Source organism: Podarcis tiliguerta (assembly GCF_965153285.1).
Source record: "Podarcis tiliguerta genome assembly, chromosome: 6".
NCBI classification, from domain to species: Eukaryota; Metazoa; Chordata; class Lepidosauria; order Squamata; family Lacertidae; genus Podarcis; species Podarcis tiliguerta.
In genome coordinates, this window is record NC_139539.1 from 39,789,676 (window position 1) to 39,807,938 (window position 18,263).

The window sequence follows — 18,263 nt, forward strand, 5'->3', positions numbered from 1 at the left end:
TTGGAGTGTGTGCAAAGGTACCTCGGCCCCAGGAGCTGGCTCCTATGCTTCGTATGGGTTTTGGTCTGTGGATCTATCGCTTTAAAGCTCTGCAAAATGATCGTGGCATTAAACGTGAATAGAAACAAACTAAATAAAATATCGACAAGAAAGTGGGCGTGCCTCCACGGGCGCCCTTGGCCACTTGCTTCGAGTCCATGCAATAAATATTACAAAATGACAAAACACAAGCATACACTCCTTCTCTCTCTCTCTCTCTCTCTCTCTCTCTCTCTGGCCTATAGAGGCAGCCAGCAACCACTTATTAGAACAAAAAAAACTCCAATCCCCACAGTGCCCTGCGGGCGGGAGGCGGGCCGAGCGTTTTCATTGGCCCACCCTCCGACTGCGCCTCCTTACGATTGGCTTGGCCCGCAAGTTCCATTCCTCCCTTTCCCGGGCGGGTGGAGGGGCGGAAGTGGTGGGTACGGCGGCCGTAATGAGACCGCGGAGTCCGCCTGCTACGGAGTGAAGCTGCTGCCCCGTCAGCCCCCTTTCGCGACGCGGCTCGCTGCTTCCGCGTCGGCCGCGAAGGGATGGGGACTCGCACTCGGAGTCTCCGCGGGGACTCCCGGCCATGAAAGGCAGGGACTCGGCAGGGAGCTCAGCACCTGCCGCCGCACGGGGACCGCTTGGCGCGGGCGGGCGGGCTCCGCCTAGGTGAGTGCCCGGCCGGGACCCCTTCCCCGTCGACCTCCGTCCCGCCCCGGGCCCCGGCGCCACACCCCCGGCCCGGCCAGGTTCGCCCTGGAAGACGCTCAGCCCGCGCGGTGCCCTCTGCTTCCCTAGATGGGACGGACGGCTGCGTCCTCGAAGGCTGGCAGAAGTGCTCTCTGCCCATGCTCAGGGGAACCGCCTTGTTATTAATCCAGGGGCTAAGCTAGGGCTTTCGTTCAAGATTAAGCTCACCCCCCCATCGCCCGCCCTTGTGGTTCCATGTGGGGCTGCTAACCAGTTTCCCCCGTTCTCTGTTGCAGCTCCTTTATGGGTTTCTTCCCATTCCTTCTCTCAACTCTACTCACAGAGTTGGCTGTGTTGTACCCACTCGCTTCTGTAAATAGTAAAATCAAATTGGTCAGCATTTGCTGCCAGTTACATTAGTTCCACTTGCTGGTGCATAGGCTTCTCTACAGCGTGTTATCTCGCTGGCTTCTTTCAAGCAGCCCTGCCCAAACTACTGCCATTTTTTTTACAGGTGAAGGAGGGAGGGAATGGGTGTGAGAATTCTGGCTAAGCAATAATTCGGAAATGCCTTCCTGGCCCGAGCAGCTGAAATCTGTCTGCTGGACTATATTGGCAGAAGCCCATTAGTTTTTCTTTATAACTGATGTTTATACATTGTCCTGCATCCCTTGAGGCTTAACTACAGACCCAGCCTATGGAATTTAATCTCAGTTTTGTCTTCTGGTTTCTGCAGAAATCTTAAGATGTGGTTCCTCAAATATGTTGTTATCTTCCCAGCTGCCTCGCTTTTCAGAATCTTTCATCATGGCTTTCCTGGAGTTCATGTCTCCCTATTTTGTGTTGTCTGTTTCTTCTGGTTTCTAGCACTTATGACAGTCAGTTTCTTGTTACCCGAGGCTGCATTTGCATGAATGTGAGTAAACTGTGTTGGGTATTTCTGCAGGGTTTATTCAGGAGGACACAGCTTCTATACTGGTTGTGTGTGTCATAACAACAGGATGTCATACACAGCTATCCCAGAGTTATGTCCTTCCTAAAATACACTCTGTAACTTACAGTTTGGGAGTGGAAAGAATAAGCCCTTCTCTTGTAATGCTCATGTGAACAAACACCTCCTTAAAGAAGAGTCTGTGCTCACTTTAGCTTCTCTTTTTGCATGTTTCAAGAGGTTGTGACTTTAAAAATAATTTGTTAGTTGAAATTCCTAATGGGAATATGATCTGGACTTGTATCAAGGTGGCTAACCTGTGGCTTATCAGAAGCTGTTGGACTCCTATCAGCTCCAGCGTGTGTGGCCAGTGGTCACAAATGATGTGAGTGGTAGGCCAAATACAGGTTAATCACCCCTGCAGAGCCTGCCATTATACAAGATCACATTGACTGGCAAAAGAATCTGAACTGTGGCCTGGCAGTTGCACAGTGTGACAGAGACACCTCTGCATCCATAGCCCTGTCACCCATACCAGCTGCTGCGAGGGGGAAAGGAGCTCTGTACCAGTGGAGTGATGCAATCCATACACACACACACATACCCCAGTGTGGGCAGTGGGGGCTGAATTATACCCTAAGCCTAGTTCTGTGTTTCTAGCAGAGGCATACTTAGGGCTTGGCAAGGAGCTGTATCAGCTCCCTCCCTCCCCTGTAAAAAATAAAAATAAATCACTTCTGTGTTTGGTCTTGCCACGACAGTGGCATCATGTCGCCACACACATATATTGCCATACACTCCATAGCCTCCCATGGTCTGCCTTCATATCGCCTTGCCATTTCTCCTCCTGCTCAGCAATTAAATTCATGGCTAAACTCACAACCTTACGCAGATAACTAGGGTATGCCTCTGGTTTCCAGTCGTTAACACAAATTAGCATTGTTTACCTATAAACAAGGCACTTGGATATATGGGTAAACTCTGGCCTATTACCTTTTTCTATAACAATCCTGTGGTTCCTAAAACCAGTTAGAAGAGATAATAATTGATCCGTGTTATGTGAACTGAGTTCTGCATCCCAGACATGTCCCTCTGTTACCATTTGACTCTCCTGGTGTCCTGTAATCTCTATTGTCTTTTCTTCCCACTGCCCCATAGTAAAATCCATTCAGCCCATAGATTGCTACTTTTTTCTGGACCCCTTCCTAATTTTCCCCCTCTTACACAACATGCTTACTCTTTTCTGCCCCATTCAGATTTTCAGAATCTGTTAGCATTTCCTCACATTCTTGTTCCCTTTAAGTTTACTTTAATCTACTCCTGCAGCAACTAGTCTGCTTCTGTTCTAAGGGAGTCCTATCTTTCCTTAAGTATCCCCATTTGCTTCATTGCATGTGACCCTCATCCATTGTCACTTTCTTCTTATTGCCATTGTGGCAAAATACAGTGGTACCTCAGATTAAGTACTTAATTCGTTCTGGAGGTCCGTTCTTAACCTGAAACTGTTCTTAACCTGAAGCACTACTTTAGCTAATGGGGCCTCCCGCTGCTGCTGCACCGCTGGAACACGATTTCTGTTCTTATCCTGAAGCAAAGTTCTTAACCTGAAGCACTATTTCTGGGTTAGTGGAGTCTGCAACCTGAAGCGTATGTAACCTGAGGTACCACTGTACCCCTTGCTCCACTTTGCTTGCTTTATACCCAGCTGCCCTGCTTTGTGTTGTGTTTGGTTTGCTGCTGCTAACCTGGCCAAGAGATGGGACAGCAGTTGTGGGCAGGAACTGGAGCAGGGAGACATAGCGGGATGTTTTTGTGGTTGGTAGGAGCAAACTAGAAAAATAAACAAATGTATATTTTTGAAAACTTAAACTGGCAGAGGGTTTCATGTTTGCAAACTGCTGCAAACACTTGAATTTGCTTATTATGGGGAACTTTCTACCTCTCTTCCATTGGAAAAAGTCGCAAAAAGTATATTAAGAACTCTTTTCATTGAGTGTGCAAGATCCCTTAGAAATGCTTCTGAAAGCAATCAGTGAGATGGGATGCTCTGTCAGTGTCTGAGTTATTTGTATGAAAATCCTTGGGCTTCATTTTTGTGGTGTGAAGTCTGGTGTGTGTGCGTGCGTGCGCGCATATACAAGCCAGGAACTTGGAAAATGAAAGCAACTGCTAAAAGCATTGAAATCTTGCAGTTCTGTTCAGGACTTTGATCTCTGTAAGGTTATGGTAGCTATTTGTAATCAGCTCTGCAAGCCTACCCTTTCTCCTGTGAACTTTGATTTCCTCCCCGGAAATGCTTACTGAGATCACAGCATATTCTTAAAACAAAAATATCTGAACTACAATAAGGATGCATTTATAAATATTCCCCCCTATAATAACAAAGTGAATGGCTCTGTGCCAAAAAAAGATGGCATTGAAATGGGGCCACCCAGGGAGAATAGTTTTGGCATATTCAAGGACAGAGCCATCAAAGGGGGTGGGATACAGGAGCTGCTGTATTTGTCCCCAGCAGGGGACCTAGACTCTAAACCTTGCAGAATGAAAGTCATGAAGCAAAATGTGCAGGCACCATTTGAAGTAAGCCCATATCCTTTTGGCACCAGGTGTTGAAGGAAAATGTCATTGTAATGTGGGGTGGAATTGAACGTAGCTCTGACTGGGGTATGCTTGCATAACAGGACCTCCATGCCCCCTAACCCTCCAGAGCTGGTGGGGTGTGTGTGAGGGGAGGAAAGTTTAGTTGCATGAGCAGACCTTGTTCCATGGCATATGCAACAACTTAGTTGAATTTATGCTTCCGTTTTCAATGTAAACCACCTGGAGACCTTTTAAGTAACAAGCAACTAATAGGTCTAGTAAGTAAGAATACCTTTGCAGCTGTGCTGGAGTAGAATCAGAGTTGTTGAGGGATGGAAAGGAAAGTGTACTAGTGCACAAAGCTCTCACCCATCCCTGTAGTGAGGATGCATGTGTATTTTTGTCCTAGCTATAGGATAGTGGCATAACTATAGGTTTTTTTTTACCTATATGACATCATTATTTGCTAGCAAAATGCCTGAACAGAAGCAAAACGGTAAGCAGTTCCTTAGAAAGGTGGCTTCTATGCTGAAAAGTAAACACCCAATCATAGTTTCTTAGCTGGATTAGTGCAGAGTGACAGAGTTGATCCTTTGCATGTAAAACTGGGGTTTCCTCAGTTATCTTACCTGGTTGTGTCTTGAGGCAGATAATCCTGTTGGTTCTAGTCAGAAGTGGAGTTGAGGGGGGTTGTGATCTGCTGCTTCTGAATATCCAGCAAGAAACAGATTAAAAGACTCAACACAGGCCTGTTCTTTTAACAGTACAGTCTGCTAGTGTTGCATATCTGTGTAGTGCGTGTCTTGAGTTCTTTAAATGACTCCTTTCCTTGGCAAGGTCCCATTAAAAACAGACGGAATGACAGACTCTACCTAAAGGAGGAGCAGGGAGAAGTACCTGCCCCAAGGCAAAATTTAATTAGGAATGCTTAACCCTGTTTTGTCATGCTAGATTGTCCTGCGAATCCTTTTATAGAGCCAACTACATTCCATCATCTCCTTTGAATAGGCCGAAGAGTTTCTCCTACAGAATTCTTTCTTACTTTTTGTGTTGATTCTGTAATATGTACATGCTACCAAAGTTATTCTGGGTATCAATTTGCACCACCTGCCCTGCAACTGGCAGTTTGTATATCTCAGCCTTTAGTTTAGTGAAAGGGCCTTGAGGATAGTGGTGGGCCAAGACTTCAGCTCCATCCTCATAGTGACCTTCAAATAAGTCCTGCTGCTACAGCCTCTGCTGTGTCTACATCTCGCTTTGGCCTGTGTGAGAGGAAAAGATAGCCCCCATTAGACTGGACTTTGCACACTGTTTGCCAATGGTGAATTTCACTCAGGTGAAATAAGAGCTAGGTGAGATGAATATTTCCACCACTGAAGAACCTCTTTATTTCAGTGTGCTGTATATCTAACTGGGTACCTCTCCTGCTTTCTTCAGTTGTAGGAGTTTGGAGGACAATATAATATTAAAGCTAGAACTTGCAAGGTGCCTGCACCAGCGGGTAGCCTGGCTGCTCATCTTTCCTTCTTTGAACAGGGATGTGGTAGCAGGTTTCTGTCTGTTCAGACACTACAGTTTTTCAGGTGTTCATGTAAGTTGGTAATATGTGAATAGGACCCAGCACATGTTTGCAAATGTGTGGATTTACTTGAACATTCATCAGAGAGCCAGGATTGGTGGTTGCTTATGAAGGGTATATTTGTTTGCATAATATGAAAATTGGCCTGGGCTCCTTTCATTCTCTAATCCAGAGCTGGCCAATGTAGTAGCTTCCTGATGTTGTTTGATTACAGCTCCCTTTATCCCTGACTATTAGCCGTGCTAGGAGAGGTTGATGAGAGATGGAGATCAACAGCATCTGGAGGGCACCACACTGACTCTCCCTTCTCTAATGTGTTATATTTTATAACTCAGATTTCATTCAGAAGTAGAATTTGAGTGCTAAAATTAAAAGCAACATGGTGGCCAATCCTTGAACAAGACGACATCCTTTGCCCCTCCAGTATCAGTAGTAATGCATTTTTTTAAGAGGAAAAAATGTAAATTGTAATTGTGGCTGTTTCGCTTTGTGTGTGCTGTTTGTGCTAGCTGCACTGGCACAGTTTCTGATGAGCAAAGCTAGACTTATGGAGGAACTTTTCATAGATAAATGTAATGAGTTAGTGTGGCTCTCCAAACTGTTTTGATTTAACTACATGAGACTCTAAATAGTCCCAGTGTAGAGAATGTGGCCCTCCTAAACTTTTGTCTTTTGTTTTTGTTTTTGTTGGTAACTCGTGTTTCTCCTCTGGCAGTACTGATTATTGCAAACATATCATTTATTTTAGGAGAGATGTGCATGTGCCCACCCCACCCCCCAAGCATTGTGCATGACCCCTGTGAGAATCTTCTCAGCTTCTCTCCTTCTGCATTTCAGCTCACTGCTATGGACAGTGCGATCACGTTGTGGCAGTTCCTTTTACAACTCCTCCAGGAGCCTCGGAACAAGGATATCATCTGCTGGACCTCAAATGACGGAGAGTTCAAGCTGCTGCAGGCAGAAGAGGTGGCCCGCCTCTGGGGGATCCGTAAAAACAAGCCCAGCATGAACTACGACAAACTCAGTCGTGCTCTCAGATATTACTATGTGAAGGTAACTCCAGCATTTAGTTTGTATCAGATGTGTAACCCTCCTTTCCTTCTGCCTCAGCCTAATGAGCTTTTCTGTTTTCCAAGGGTAATGCAATGCTATACAGTGGTACCTCGGGTTAAGTACTTAATTCGTTCTGGAGGTCTGTTCTTAACCTGAAACTGTTCTTAACCTGAAGCACCACTTTAGCTAATGGGGCCTCCTGCTGCTGCCGCCCCGCCGGAGCACAATTTCTGTTCTCATCCTGAAGCAAAGTTCTTAACCTGAAGCACTATTTCCGGGTTAGCGGATTCTGTAACCTGAAGTGTATGTAACCCGAGGTACCACTGTGCAAGCTTGGGTATCATGAGAGCTGTTTTCTGTGGCTGAGAGTTTAGCTTTTCAGGCCCTGAACTACTTCTAAAGAGTTATTAAGTGTCTTAGACGTTTAAGTGAGGCTTTCCAAGAAAATCACCTGTCAGGTTGCCAAAAATGAGTACAAATTTCAGGGAAATGAAAGCCCTAAAAACACAAAGTAATTACAACTTGCTATACTCCTGTGATGCCATTTTGTATTTGGCACTGTCCTAAAATATTTTGTTTTAAGTCTGAATTCAAGTAGACTTTAATCTCCCCCACCCTTTTACTTCACATATATATGCATTGCCTTTTCCAGAATAGTGAACGACATAGGAAGCTACCCCACCTCCTGTGCAAGTGCATTGCCCCCCCCCCCAAGAAGGAGCCTATTCAGTGCTACCCAAGAACAAGGAAGAGGGATGTTTTCATATGATCTTATTTTGCAAACTGTCCTTGTGTGGGTGCATGGGATAAGAAAATAAATGTTCCGGAGGCCTGCAGATTAGAACTTAAAGTTGAGATAACATTGGCTTGCTCATTAAACTTACAATTCAGTACTTCAGTAAGTCCAGAAGGAAATAAGTGTTGCTGAATACGGCTTAGAGGCATTGAAGTGGCTGCAGTTCATGCTGTTCTGCTGAATGTCAGCTGCTCATTTCCCATCAGCTACATAAAAGTTACATAAATCTTCTCTCATTTGAGTACTTAACCTTGGTGCTGTAACACAGTGCGCCCACAGATGCAAACACAGTGCCCATCTTCAGTATTTGGGCTTAAGCTTCCTTGCCTTTTAAATCAAGGCCATAAAATGTGTAGGTAGTAGACCGAGTCTGGGCCCATTACGTGTGACATAAGTTCAGGGCCATTATGATTTAATGCACATTGCGGATGGGCTTTTTAGTGTGTGGGTGGCCAGACAGGAGAGAAATGGCAAAACTTTCCATGATCATTCCATGAATGTTCTGGATTCAGCCAACGCTGTAGCCTTGTTGAAGCTAACTGTGGGTGTGACCTGATTACTGCAGGGATGAACAGTACCTAGGACTCCCCCCACCCCCTTAAGCCACTCTGAGTTTCTAAATGGAAGGGTGGGATATAAATGTAGGCAGAATCCAGGCTAAGCTAGTTGTACTTCGTTTCCATTAAAATCAATGGGGCTTGGTCGTTGCTGATTAAGTGTTAGCAACTTAGCCTGGATCTAACACATAATAACTATTTAACTAAGCTTGTCCTCAAATGTAAGTAATTTTCTTATTGAAGTGGGGCGTCCTTGGGTTGAGGCTCCGAAGCAAGAATTCAAATGAGAGGAGTGCCTGACGCCTTCCTATTGTTTGATGTTTCCACAGAACATCATCAAAAAAGTGAATGGCCAGAAGTTTGTTTACAAGTTTGTGTCTTACCCGGAGATTTTGAATATGGACCCCTTAGTGGTTGGCAGGGTTGAGGGTGATGCCGAGTCTCAGGTGGGCTTGATAGACGTTGGCAATGCTGCAAAGGACGTGGAGAACTGTGGGAAGGAGAAGCCTCAGCCCTGTGCAAAGTCCTCCAGCCGCAATGATTACATCCACTCAGGCCTATATTCTTCATTCACTTTGAACTCCCTGAACTCTTCCTCTTGTGTAAAACTCTTTAAGCCAATCAATATGGAGAACCCGACTGAGAAATCGGTGGAGAAGAAAGGTCCTCAGGAACTGACACCATCGGTCATAAAATTTGTGACCGTGTCCTCCAAAAAGCTTTCGATCTCCCCCCTCGCCTCTACTGCTCCGCCGCCCTCTACTCTGTCAGCTGCTTCCACTCTCCCTTCTGGCTCAGATGAGAGTCTCCAGGCTTTGGAGTCCCTGGTAACACCGAAAGCTGAGACGTCCACATCCTTGCCATGCTTGATCACCAATTTCACCCCTACGCCTCCTGCAGCCTCCGTTTCTCCTCCTCTCCAGGTTCCTCCCAGGTCTCCTTTGCCACCTTTAAGTTCTGATCTGGCTATAGACACAGATCCTGAGCCTGTGTCGTGCCAGCAGCTGGAACATTCTCAGAACCAAGTCTTGGAGTTCAAAGAGCAGGGTTCTTCCATGCTAGAAAAGGAGTTTCGTCATAGCCGAACTAGAAAGCCTAAAGGGCTGGAAATTGCTCCCACTCTGGTCATTACTGGCAGTGACCCAAGTCCGCTGGGGATACTAAGCCCTTCTCTCCCTACTGCTTCTCTTACACCAGCACTTTTTTCACAGGTAATCCTGTCTTCCGTTACTTCTGAACCAAATCCTGTATGTGTGCAGGAAGCGTGGCAGAGAGATGACCTCTTCAGAAGAGGTGTGCTAACTTTTCTAAAGGTTATGAGTGAACAGACAGGGATTTTTCAAAGCTGGATGGAAATCTAACCTGTTGCCTGTGATCAGGTACATAGCCAACCAGACCAAGGTGTGTTTAGTGTAACATGCACTGATCTTTACATGATGGAGGTAGAGCATAGAGTCAGTTCAGAATGCCTCAAGTTTCTGGAAATTTTTGGCAAGGGTGGGATGAAAATCATTTGAGAGATCCAGACTTCCTAAGCTGATTTTTCATGTTTGGATACATGAAAAGCCAATGCAAATGTAATGCTCTTTTTGCAGTGTGTCTGTGCTAGCTTAATTTCAAAGAGAGAAAGTATACAGCAAGGTTTAGGTGCATGGTGTTGTTTTTTTTAAAATACTAGCTGTGTGAGTACAGCATGAACAAAGCTTAGATGTCAGACATTAGTTCAGATCACTGTTAAAAGTGGCCATCTTTGCTTGAATCTGTTCTATCTAGCTCATGTTCAATTGTAGATTTGCACACATTCACCAAAAGCTATTAAACTGAAGTATTGACTTTCCAAACTTGATCACCTGCTGTTTTGGGTGTCTGGTGCTGTCAGCTGATGCTGAAACAACTGCCTTGGCTTCCTTGGAGCGTGGTGCTGATAATGCCAAGGTTTCAAGTTTGATCCCCATATGCTGCACATACCTGCATTGCAGGGGGTTGGCATAGATGATCCTCAGGATCCCTTCCAACTCTACAGTTCGATGATTCTAAGCCCAGGTGACCTCGGTGGCTTGGAAGTGTTAAATGCTTGCTAGTTATACTGCTGGTAATGGAAGTTCAGGTGTTAAATGGTTTCTTATGTTAAATTCATATATTAAACTGGTGTTGTGACATTGTTTTGTATGTCTCACAGACGCCTATTTTGCTGACCCCAAGCCCCTTGCTCTCCAGTATCCATTTCTGGAGCACTCTCAGTCCAGTTGCCCCTCTCAGCCCAGCAAGATTGCAAGGTGCTAACACCCTTTTCCAGGTAAGTTCCAGTGGATGACTTCAGAGGTGGAGCTAGCTGCTCTGGCACTCGGAGTGCCGCATGTGCTGTGTACCCGGGGGCAGGGTAAGCATCCCAGGGGGGCGGGGGGTGATGTCATCCCCCCCCTTCAGGGATGACAGCAGGGGCGGGCCGCACCCACCGCACCCCCCTTACTCCACCAGTGGATGACTTATGTAAAAGAGCCAGTGAGATTTGCAAAAATTGAAATATCTCCTCTTCTTATAGGTTCATTTAGAAGTTCATCTCAATTCAGATGGTTCTCCATTTGAGAAACAAGCCATGGGCTCCTGCGCTCCCTCCTCTTCTGCGCAGTTTCACTTTCACTTTGCAGCTTACTGCTGACTTTAGATGCTGTGACAGTGAATCAGAAAACTGTGGTTAACACTTGCACTGCAAATCAGAATTTTAAAAAAGCATGCTTTTCCAATTCTGACTTGGAGGGTGAGTGCTAACAATAAGTCCATGTAATCCAGACTTTGTAGTACCCTTAGTTCTGGAAGCCTTCCAGTTTAAGCACAATGGACTGGAAAATGTTATCTTAATGTGTTCTTTTTAGCTTTGTTCTTTTAATGGAAAATCCTTAATGAAACATGGAACATGAGCGCAGTGGAGGCCTTGTGTTAATCCCGATGAGTAAGCATAGTTTTGTCATTGGGATAATCCAATGGTAAGATGAGCAAATAATGGTTCGCTTTGAGTGCCACACCCGATTCCAGGTGAAGGATACCGTTTAGTGATTGAATAGGAACACATTGAGTATGTTGTTATGTTGTGTACAGTGGTACCTCAGGTTAAGTACTTAATTCTTTCCGGAGGTCCATTCTTAACCTGAAACTGTTCTTAACCTGAAGCACCACTTTAGCTAATGGGGCCTCCTGCTGCTGCTGCGCTGCCGGAGCACAATTTCTGTTCTCATCCTGAAGCAAAGTTCTTGACCCGAGGTACTATTTCTGGGTTAGCGGAGTCTGTAACCTGAAGCATATGTAACCTGAAGCATATGTAACCCAAGGTACCACTGTACATAAGAGTAATTTTTGTTGTTGTAACCGCCCTGTGATCTTTGGATGAAGGGTGGTGTACAATTTTTCACTATTATTCAAGCCTTTCAGAAAAATTAAGGTACAGCTTGTATCTTTAATTTGTGTGACGCGGTGTACATCAAAATGGCGTAAGTAAATTACTCAGTTCTTGTATATGGATGCTGAGATGAAAGAACCAAGGTTGTGATATGCAGGTTTAGGTATGCGTATGAGATATATATATATATAGAGAGAGAGAGAATACTCAACGTAATCTACAGCATACTTTGAAGCTTGAAGTGGCATTTATATATTATGTGCTGGCAGGAGCTAAGAACAGCTGTCCAAAGCTGCTTTTTAAAAAGGTTTTCCAGTTGATCTGTTAATGGGCAGAATAAAAAAAATAACAATCTCACAAGCATTTTGGAGTAAAAGAATTCAACCCAGGATAGCCTTCTATCTCAGTCATGTACTGTAGTCAAAAGTGGCCCAGTGAAAACGCCCTCTAGTGACAAACTGTTATAGTACCAGGTTAGAAAAACGGAGGCATTTGTCGCCACGTCATCTTTGGTGGCTTTGCTCCCCTGGTTCGTTTCTGTAAGATCATTTTACAGTGTGAGTAGTGAACTGAAAAGGCAAGTATGAACAGACGAGCTTCTTTGAAATGGTAATGTTAAATTGTTAATTATTCTGCTGAAATGAATAGTCTCAACACACCAGCTATCAGTGGAAAAGATAAATGCTAGTGCACAGAAAACTTTTTACACTGGTGCAATCTTGGTATCTGTTTCTGTTTTTCAGTTTCCATCGGTGCTGAGTACTCATGGACCATTTACGATGTCCGGAATGGACGGGCCCTCCACTCCTGGGCCTTTCTCCCCAGATTTGCAGAAGACATAGGGTATGGCCTTCTGGGAAAAGGACAGGTGGAAATCAAGATAAAGAGGTTTCATCAAAATGATGAAATCTGGTTTTCAATATGGGGTTTGCAATTCCACAGAGACAATATGAACAGGCTTGGGTTTTTTTGCTATTCCCTGTTTAAATGCCTTTTCAAAAATTCCTTTCAAGACATAAGGGAATTTTTATGGAAACGCCTTAATTGGAGACTGTTCTCCAAGATCACTTTTCTCACCTGGTTCTTCTGATTTAAGAAGGCTTCTCTTGGTAAAGCGATTTTTCTTGAGGTGGGTGGAATGCAATGATTGACTCTGCAGCAGCTGATACCAGTCACAACTTTCCTTTTTGACTGGTAACCTTTTGCCCCTTCGCTTCTTGTATAACCTATCAAAATATTAATCTCCATTGGAAGCTGGCATTCTAAGAAATACTTGGAAAATGTTTTGTTTTTTGTTTTTTTTAAGGCTTGCTTTAGGGTTGATAATTTCTCTATTAGTAATGCAGGAATGCTGTACGAAAATATATTATCTCTTTGTAAGAGGGAACTTTTCAGGAGCATTTTATAGTGATATAGAAGAACTGGGCATAATTTTAAGGGTGTTGCCTGTAAATAGATAAGATCTAGCTGTGTATCCTTTAGCCAAAATTGTTGATTCATCTCCAGAGAAATGCATAGCACATGGAATGAATGAATCGTTTTGGTCTTTAGAAATATTTGGATGTTTTATGTCTGATGTTGCTTGGTAGGTTTAAAAAACAAAACCCTGATATTTAAAGAAGCACACCATTCTAATTGCAGATCTTGGCGACTGATGTTTTGTGGCATTGGGGTAACCGTATATCTGATATGCTGTGTGTGGTGTTGTCTTGATGCTTGATAAGGTCGTATGTAGATCTGACATTTGAGCAGTGAATGTTTGCTTGTATTCTATTATTTTATTCTCCCCTGTCCCCTTTTAACAAATAAGGTATCCAAAGAACAGTCAGTGCTGCTTTTGGCCCCTGATACCTCTGGGTGATCCACTTTTCTTTTTGGCCACACTCTCACTTAGATTTAAAGTTTGAGCATGTTGATGCTCCTAAAAGTAGAAATAATGTGTGGTTATTTGAAAGTGTTCCTGTTGATGAGGAGGGTGTGAGTGGGAAAGGGCAAGGTGGTGTGGGCTGCTTTATAGCCTGAAAGAGCTAAAAGCTGCTTTCAGACTGCACTTAATCTTGCGGCAAGGGAGTGGTTAAACCATACTTGAACTGTTCTTGGATGTCTCCACTATGAGGATAGTTTAGAGGTAATTTGGTGGTCATGTTATGCTGGCTTCCTGATGAGGCGGTCTGGCTTATATGACTGGAAAGTGAAAGTATGATGGGAACCTGGATAGATGTTTACAGCATTAGTTGTTATCTCTCCGTAGAAAGAGATTCAGGGGGTTGGACTCGATGGCCCTTGTGGTCTCTTCCAACTCTATGATTCTATGAGAGGCATAGTATTTCTGCATAAGTGCTACCCTTATCTTCTAGATTTGGGCCAGTCCCCAAAGTACCACAAGACCTGTAGCGTCACATAGCTATTTGATGGAAAGGTAAGATAAGTACCAGGAATGGTTTTTGGCAGGGGTTTGCTTTTTTTTTTTTTTTAATTGGGAATTGTTTACCAGCTACTTATTAAGGACTAAATGCAATTTCCCACCACAATTTTAATGATGACTTTTAGTAGTCTGCAGAAGCAGAGGAGCGTGAAAAGCAAGCAACTATTTGAAATGGCACCTCCAGTGCAAGATTAAACCTACTGGATTTGAGAGAAGCTTGAAATGCTGTGCTTTGCATCCATCCCATTCTTTAAGATCAGCAGGGGACTTGAGCACAGTCATCCAGGCTCTTCTGCAAAATCTCTGTTAATTTCAAAATATGTACCTACGTATGAGAGTCCCCTAGGGCTGAGTACCATGCTAAAGGAGAAGACATTGGCTGGTCCCCCCCCCCCACGCCCACTGAAATACATAAACTAAATTTCTCCTTCTCCCATAGAGTTTGCGATGCACCATTCACAAGAACAGTCAGAAGTTAATTTCTTGGGACTGCCCTTCCAAAACCACTTCTGGTAAGAGGAAAGGAATGGTGCAATATAGCTTAGAACCCAAAGAGACAGCAGAAGGTGTGTTCTTGTCTGTTACTGAAGGTGCATTGCTGTCATTCATTTTCCAGACATGATCAGCTAAGTCATTTGAAAGGTCCATGTCTGTTGTGCTTAAATTGAATGTGCAATATTTCCATATATTCTGTTTAATGCAGACATGCAGAAAAATAGCTGCAAGTAGTAAGTGAGAGAAGGCAACCTGCGTTCCCGAGTTTGCACAGGGGGTTTGTATTCTGCCTCATGGGCTAAAGTAATGACAGCACTTTTTAATAGCAGCCAATCTAGGCTGGCTGCTTTTGGCATATGTATTGGGGGTAGGAGAGAAGTCAGAGCGAGGTTTTGTTTTGCTTTACATTTCTTCTTGAGCACTAAAGGAATGCAATCAAACTATTTGTTCTTTTGACTTCTTTCTCCCATCACCAAAGGAAACAGGCAGGGTATCTTCAAATATTTCTTGTGTGGTATATGGTGCACCTGTGCCGTATGTATATTTAAAAACATGTAAGTGAACCAAAGTTGGGCCATCTTGGTAGCAGTTTTGTTTACCCAGGTTTCACAATCTAGCCCCACCAGTCTCAAAAAGACACACTGTTGTAAGCTGGCTTGTTATACAGTGGTACCCCGCAAGACGAATGCCTCGGAAGACGAAAAACTCACAAGACGAAAGGATTTTCCGTTTTCTGAGTTGCTTCGCAAGACAGATTTCCCTATGGGCTTGCTTCGCAAGACGAAATGTCTTGCGCCTTTTTTTTAAAGCCGCCAATGCATTCCTATGGGAAACCGTCGATATGCAGTGGTGCTTCGCAAGACGGAAAAAACTCGTAGAACGAAAAAACTCGCAGAACAAATTAATTTCGTCTTGCGAGGCACCACTGTACTGGGCTGAGGTATACATACACCTATTGCTCTTCTGTTTCGAGTGATTTGATAGAGCTCCGTGGCTTCATTTTGTAGAGGCTTTGCTTTTCTATTTGGTGTTGACTAGCTCTCTGCTTCATCCTTGACATGGCAGGTTGTTGGAGGGCTTACAGCAAACAACTGTCTCGTGCTTTTAGCCACTGTGCTACAGCACCCTCCCTCCACCCCAGTGCCACCTTTGAAGGGTGGAATTGGTGCAGCTCCATTCTGTCAGTGATCCAAGTGCTAGTGGTTTCAAAAGAGATAACCAGCTAATATAGATATTTTGTATTTGTGTTTCAACCAGTTCCAAGGTTGGACAGGTTTTTTTTACTTTCATGCATGTTCTCTTTTAGTTTTTTTGGATGTGTTGAAAACATTTTAATTTACAGAAGAAGTTTTTCTTATGCTTTCAACTGTGTGCAAACTTAAGTTAGAGTCTGATCTAACTTTAAATGCTGGATGTTATATTTGTATGTGTGTGTGTGTGTGTGTATATGTATGTATGTATGTATGCGGAAAAGAAAATAACCAGGTGTGTCACTGAGTTAAGGGAGTTAACTTTCTTATTTGGAAGTTATTTGGGAGAGAAGAGCAATCCTGATTTGTATTCTGCATACTATGTTGGCATGAATTGGTGTCTGATTGCTCTTTACCTCATTCGCTCAGTTTTGGCAGTCTTTGGGGTAGCCTAAATCATTCATTGTATCTGCTAGAGTTATATTGTTGCCAACTGTTTTATTGCCTTTTGAAGTATCTAATTGCATGTAAGCACTTGTTCACACAGCACATCTTTGTATTGTAGCAAGAGGGCTGTTGTTTGTTTTTAAAACAGAAAGAGTGATTAAGGGATGCCCAGGAAACTAAATGTTGTTTTTCAAGTTCTAAGTAAGCAAAAAGGACGTCCTTCTCTTACTTTGTGTCAGTTCCCCCAAGTACGTGTATTGGATTTCAGCCGCCATTCACAGTCATCACACCAAGTTTTACAGTAGTTGAGGTTGAAACAGATCACGAGAGGGCGCAACGAATCCATTATTATCTTTGATTCTATGTTGAGATTCCTGCATTGCACGGGGTTGGACTAGAAGACCTTAAATTCTGTGATTCTAAGAAATGCCAGAGAACTTTAAATTCTCCACGGCTGTTAACGGCAACATAAATAGTATCAGTAAGCCACAAGGGAGTGACCTAATCTAGTGCTGCTGAACACAACAGCTCCTAATCTTGCCAATATGTGCAGCTTTTATTTCTTGTGGGGAAAGCATTAGGCTGATGTCTGCGGCCCTGGAGAAAAGTGTGATGTGGTCCTTAAAAGGCTCAAGGTAGAGGAGAGTATTTAACACAGTCATTTGCAAAGTGAAACTGAAGTACAATTAATGGGTTGTGGCCTGATTTGGATACACATCTTCTCCCCCCCCCCCCCCTTCACAGGGACTGTAGTGGTTAGACCTATCTTAAAAGATGGATGGATATTATTTGATTACCTTGTATTGTGCGTTGCTTTATTTTGCTTTTCACATGTTGTGTATCATATTTGGTAGTTGCTTGGAGATGCTTGGGTAAAGTTACTAATAATCTTAAACAGTACTAATTCCCAGCTTGCTAAACCATAGCTTAGTGGGTGGAATCGAGCAGCTTGACTATTTCACTGCTTGCTTCTTGGTTTAATAAAGCGACGTTTAGCTGTTGCATCCCAAATGGGGAACTGAATGTTCACCCCAATCTTAAACCATCTTCAAGCTCTAGTTTAATATCCTGGCTAGTAAATCAACATTAAACCACAATTCCCCATTTTTGACATAGCAGCTTGCTGTGGCCGGAGCACACAGTTTTGTCATTTGTTCCCCAGCTACTGAACAGTAGTTTAAGCAAGCTGCAAACTCAGCATCCCAAATGGGCCAGTATCTGCTTTGATATATATATTAATGCTTTCTTCCCTTTAATTCAGGGCTGGGCAGTGCCACAATAGGAATTATGCAGAAATGACCAGGGCTGGCTAACCATTTTGGTCTCAGAGCTTCTCACAGAAGATCAGTGAGTAGCCAAAATCCTGCTGAATCCTGCTACAAGGTCTATATAATCCAACCTCTTATCTCCCCCTGCATAGCTAAATGGGTACTGCAGAAAGTCCAAAAGTAGGAACTTAGTGTTGCTTCTAACAACTGATATTTGGTGACAGCTTTTCCCTGAAAGGAGAAGACCCTCCCTCTGTTTCATGAATTGATTCGATCCCCGCTTTAAAGCCATCGGCCATCAGAACATCTTGTCACCGTGAGCTCCGTAATGTAAGTGGAGCACTGTATTAATAACTGGAAGCTTTTCTTTTCCCATGTGGGAGTCTTTAGAAAGTCTCTCTTTTGGAAGCTTTGTGTAACCAGAGGAGCAAGTAGTGAGTTGAATGCACAGGTTTTCTAGCTGGTCCTTCTTGAGTGGTGAGATTTCTTTGGGGAAATGTTTTGAAACTGTGGCTTGACGTTGACTTTTGGTCTTGCTGTTCAGTTGCACCACTTTTAAATGCTACATACTAGAAGTTTTTTGTTTGTTTTTTATCTACTCTTTCAAACTTGTATAGAAAAGTCTTGTTCTAAAGTATTTTTAAAATAGTGTTTGTATTTTTTATAGCAGTGTTACCAGATGGCCTTATGTACGTCACAGTGTGGGTACAGTAGCATAATTCATGCATTTCCCCCCCCCTCTATATTTGTATTCGCAAATAGTATGCTCATGTGTATCTAAGAATACGCAAAAGGTAGAGGCTTGTGAGCTAATGAGAGAAGCTAGAA

The 18,263-nt window shown here is 43.6% G+C and overlaps 1 protein-coding gene across 1 annotated transcript; it reads left to right on the forward strand.

The window, feature by feature from the left end:
• The first annotated feature begins 477 nt into the window (after nucleotides 1-477).
• ELK4 (ETS transcription factor ELK4) lies at nucleotides 478-12,893 on the forward strand. The gene is made up of 5 exons (XM_083444518.1): nucleotides 478-699; nucleotides 6,648-6,863; nucleotides 8,546-9,427; nucleotides 10,396-10,512; nucleotides 12,354-12,893. Exons 2-5 carry the CDS (start codon nucleotides 6,657-6,659, stop codon nucleotides 12,450-12,452), a joined length of 1,305 nt encoding a protein of 434 aa, XP_083300644.1. The 5' UTR covers nucleotides 478-699; nucleotides 6,648-6,656; the 3' UTR covers nucleotides 12,453-12,893.
• Nucleotides 12,894-18,263: the final 5,370 nt, after the last annotated feature.

Coding starts and splice junctions, on each gene's coding strand:
- ELK4 (XM_083444518.1), top strand. CDS start 6,657: ATGGACAGTGCGATCACGTTGTGGCAGTTCCTTTTACAACTCCTCCAG. Junction 6,864..8,545: donor TCAGATATTACTATGTGAAG/GTAACTCCAGCA, acceptor ATGTTTCCACAG/AACATCATCAAAAAAGTGAA. Junction 9,428..10,395: donor CACCAGCACTTTTTTCACAG/GTAATCCTGTCT, acceptor TATGTCTCACAG/ACGCCTATTTTGCTGACCCC.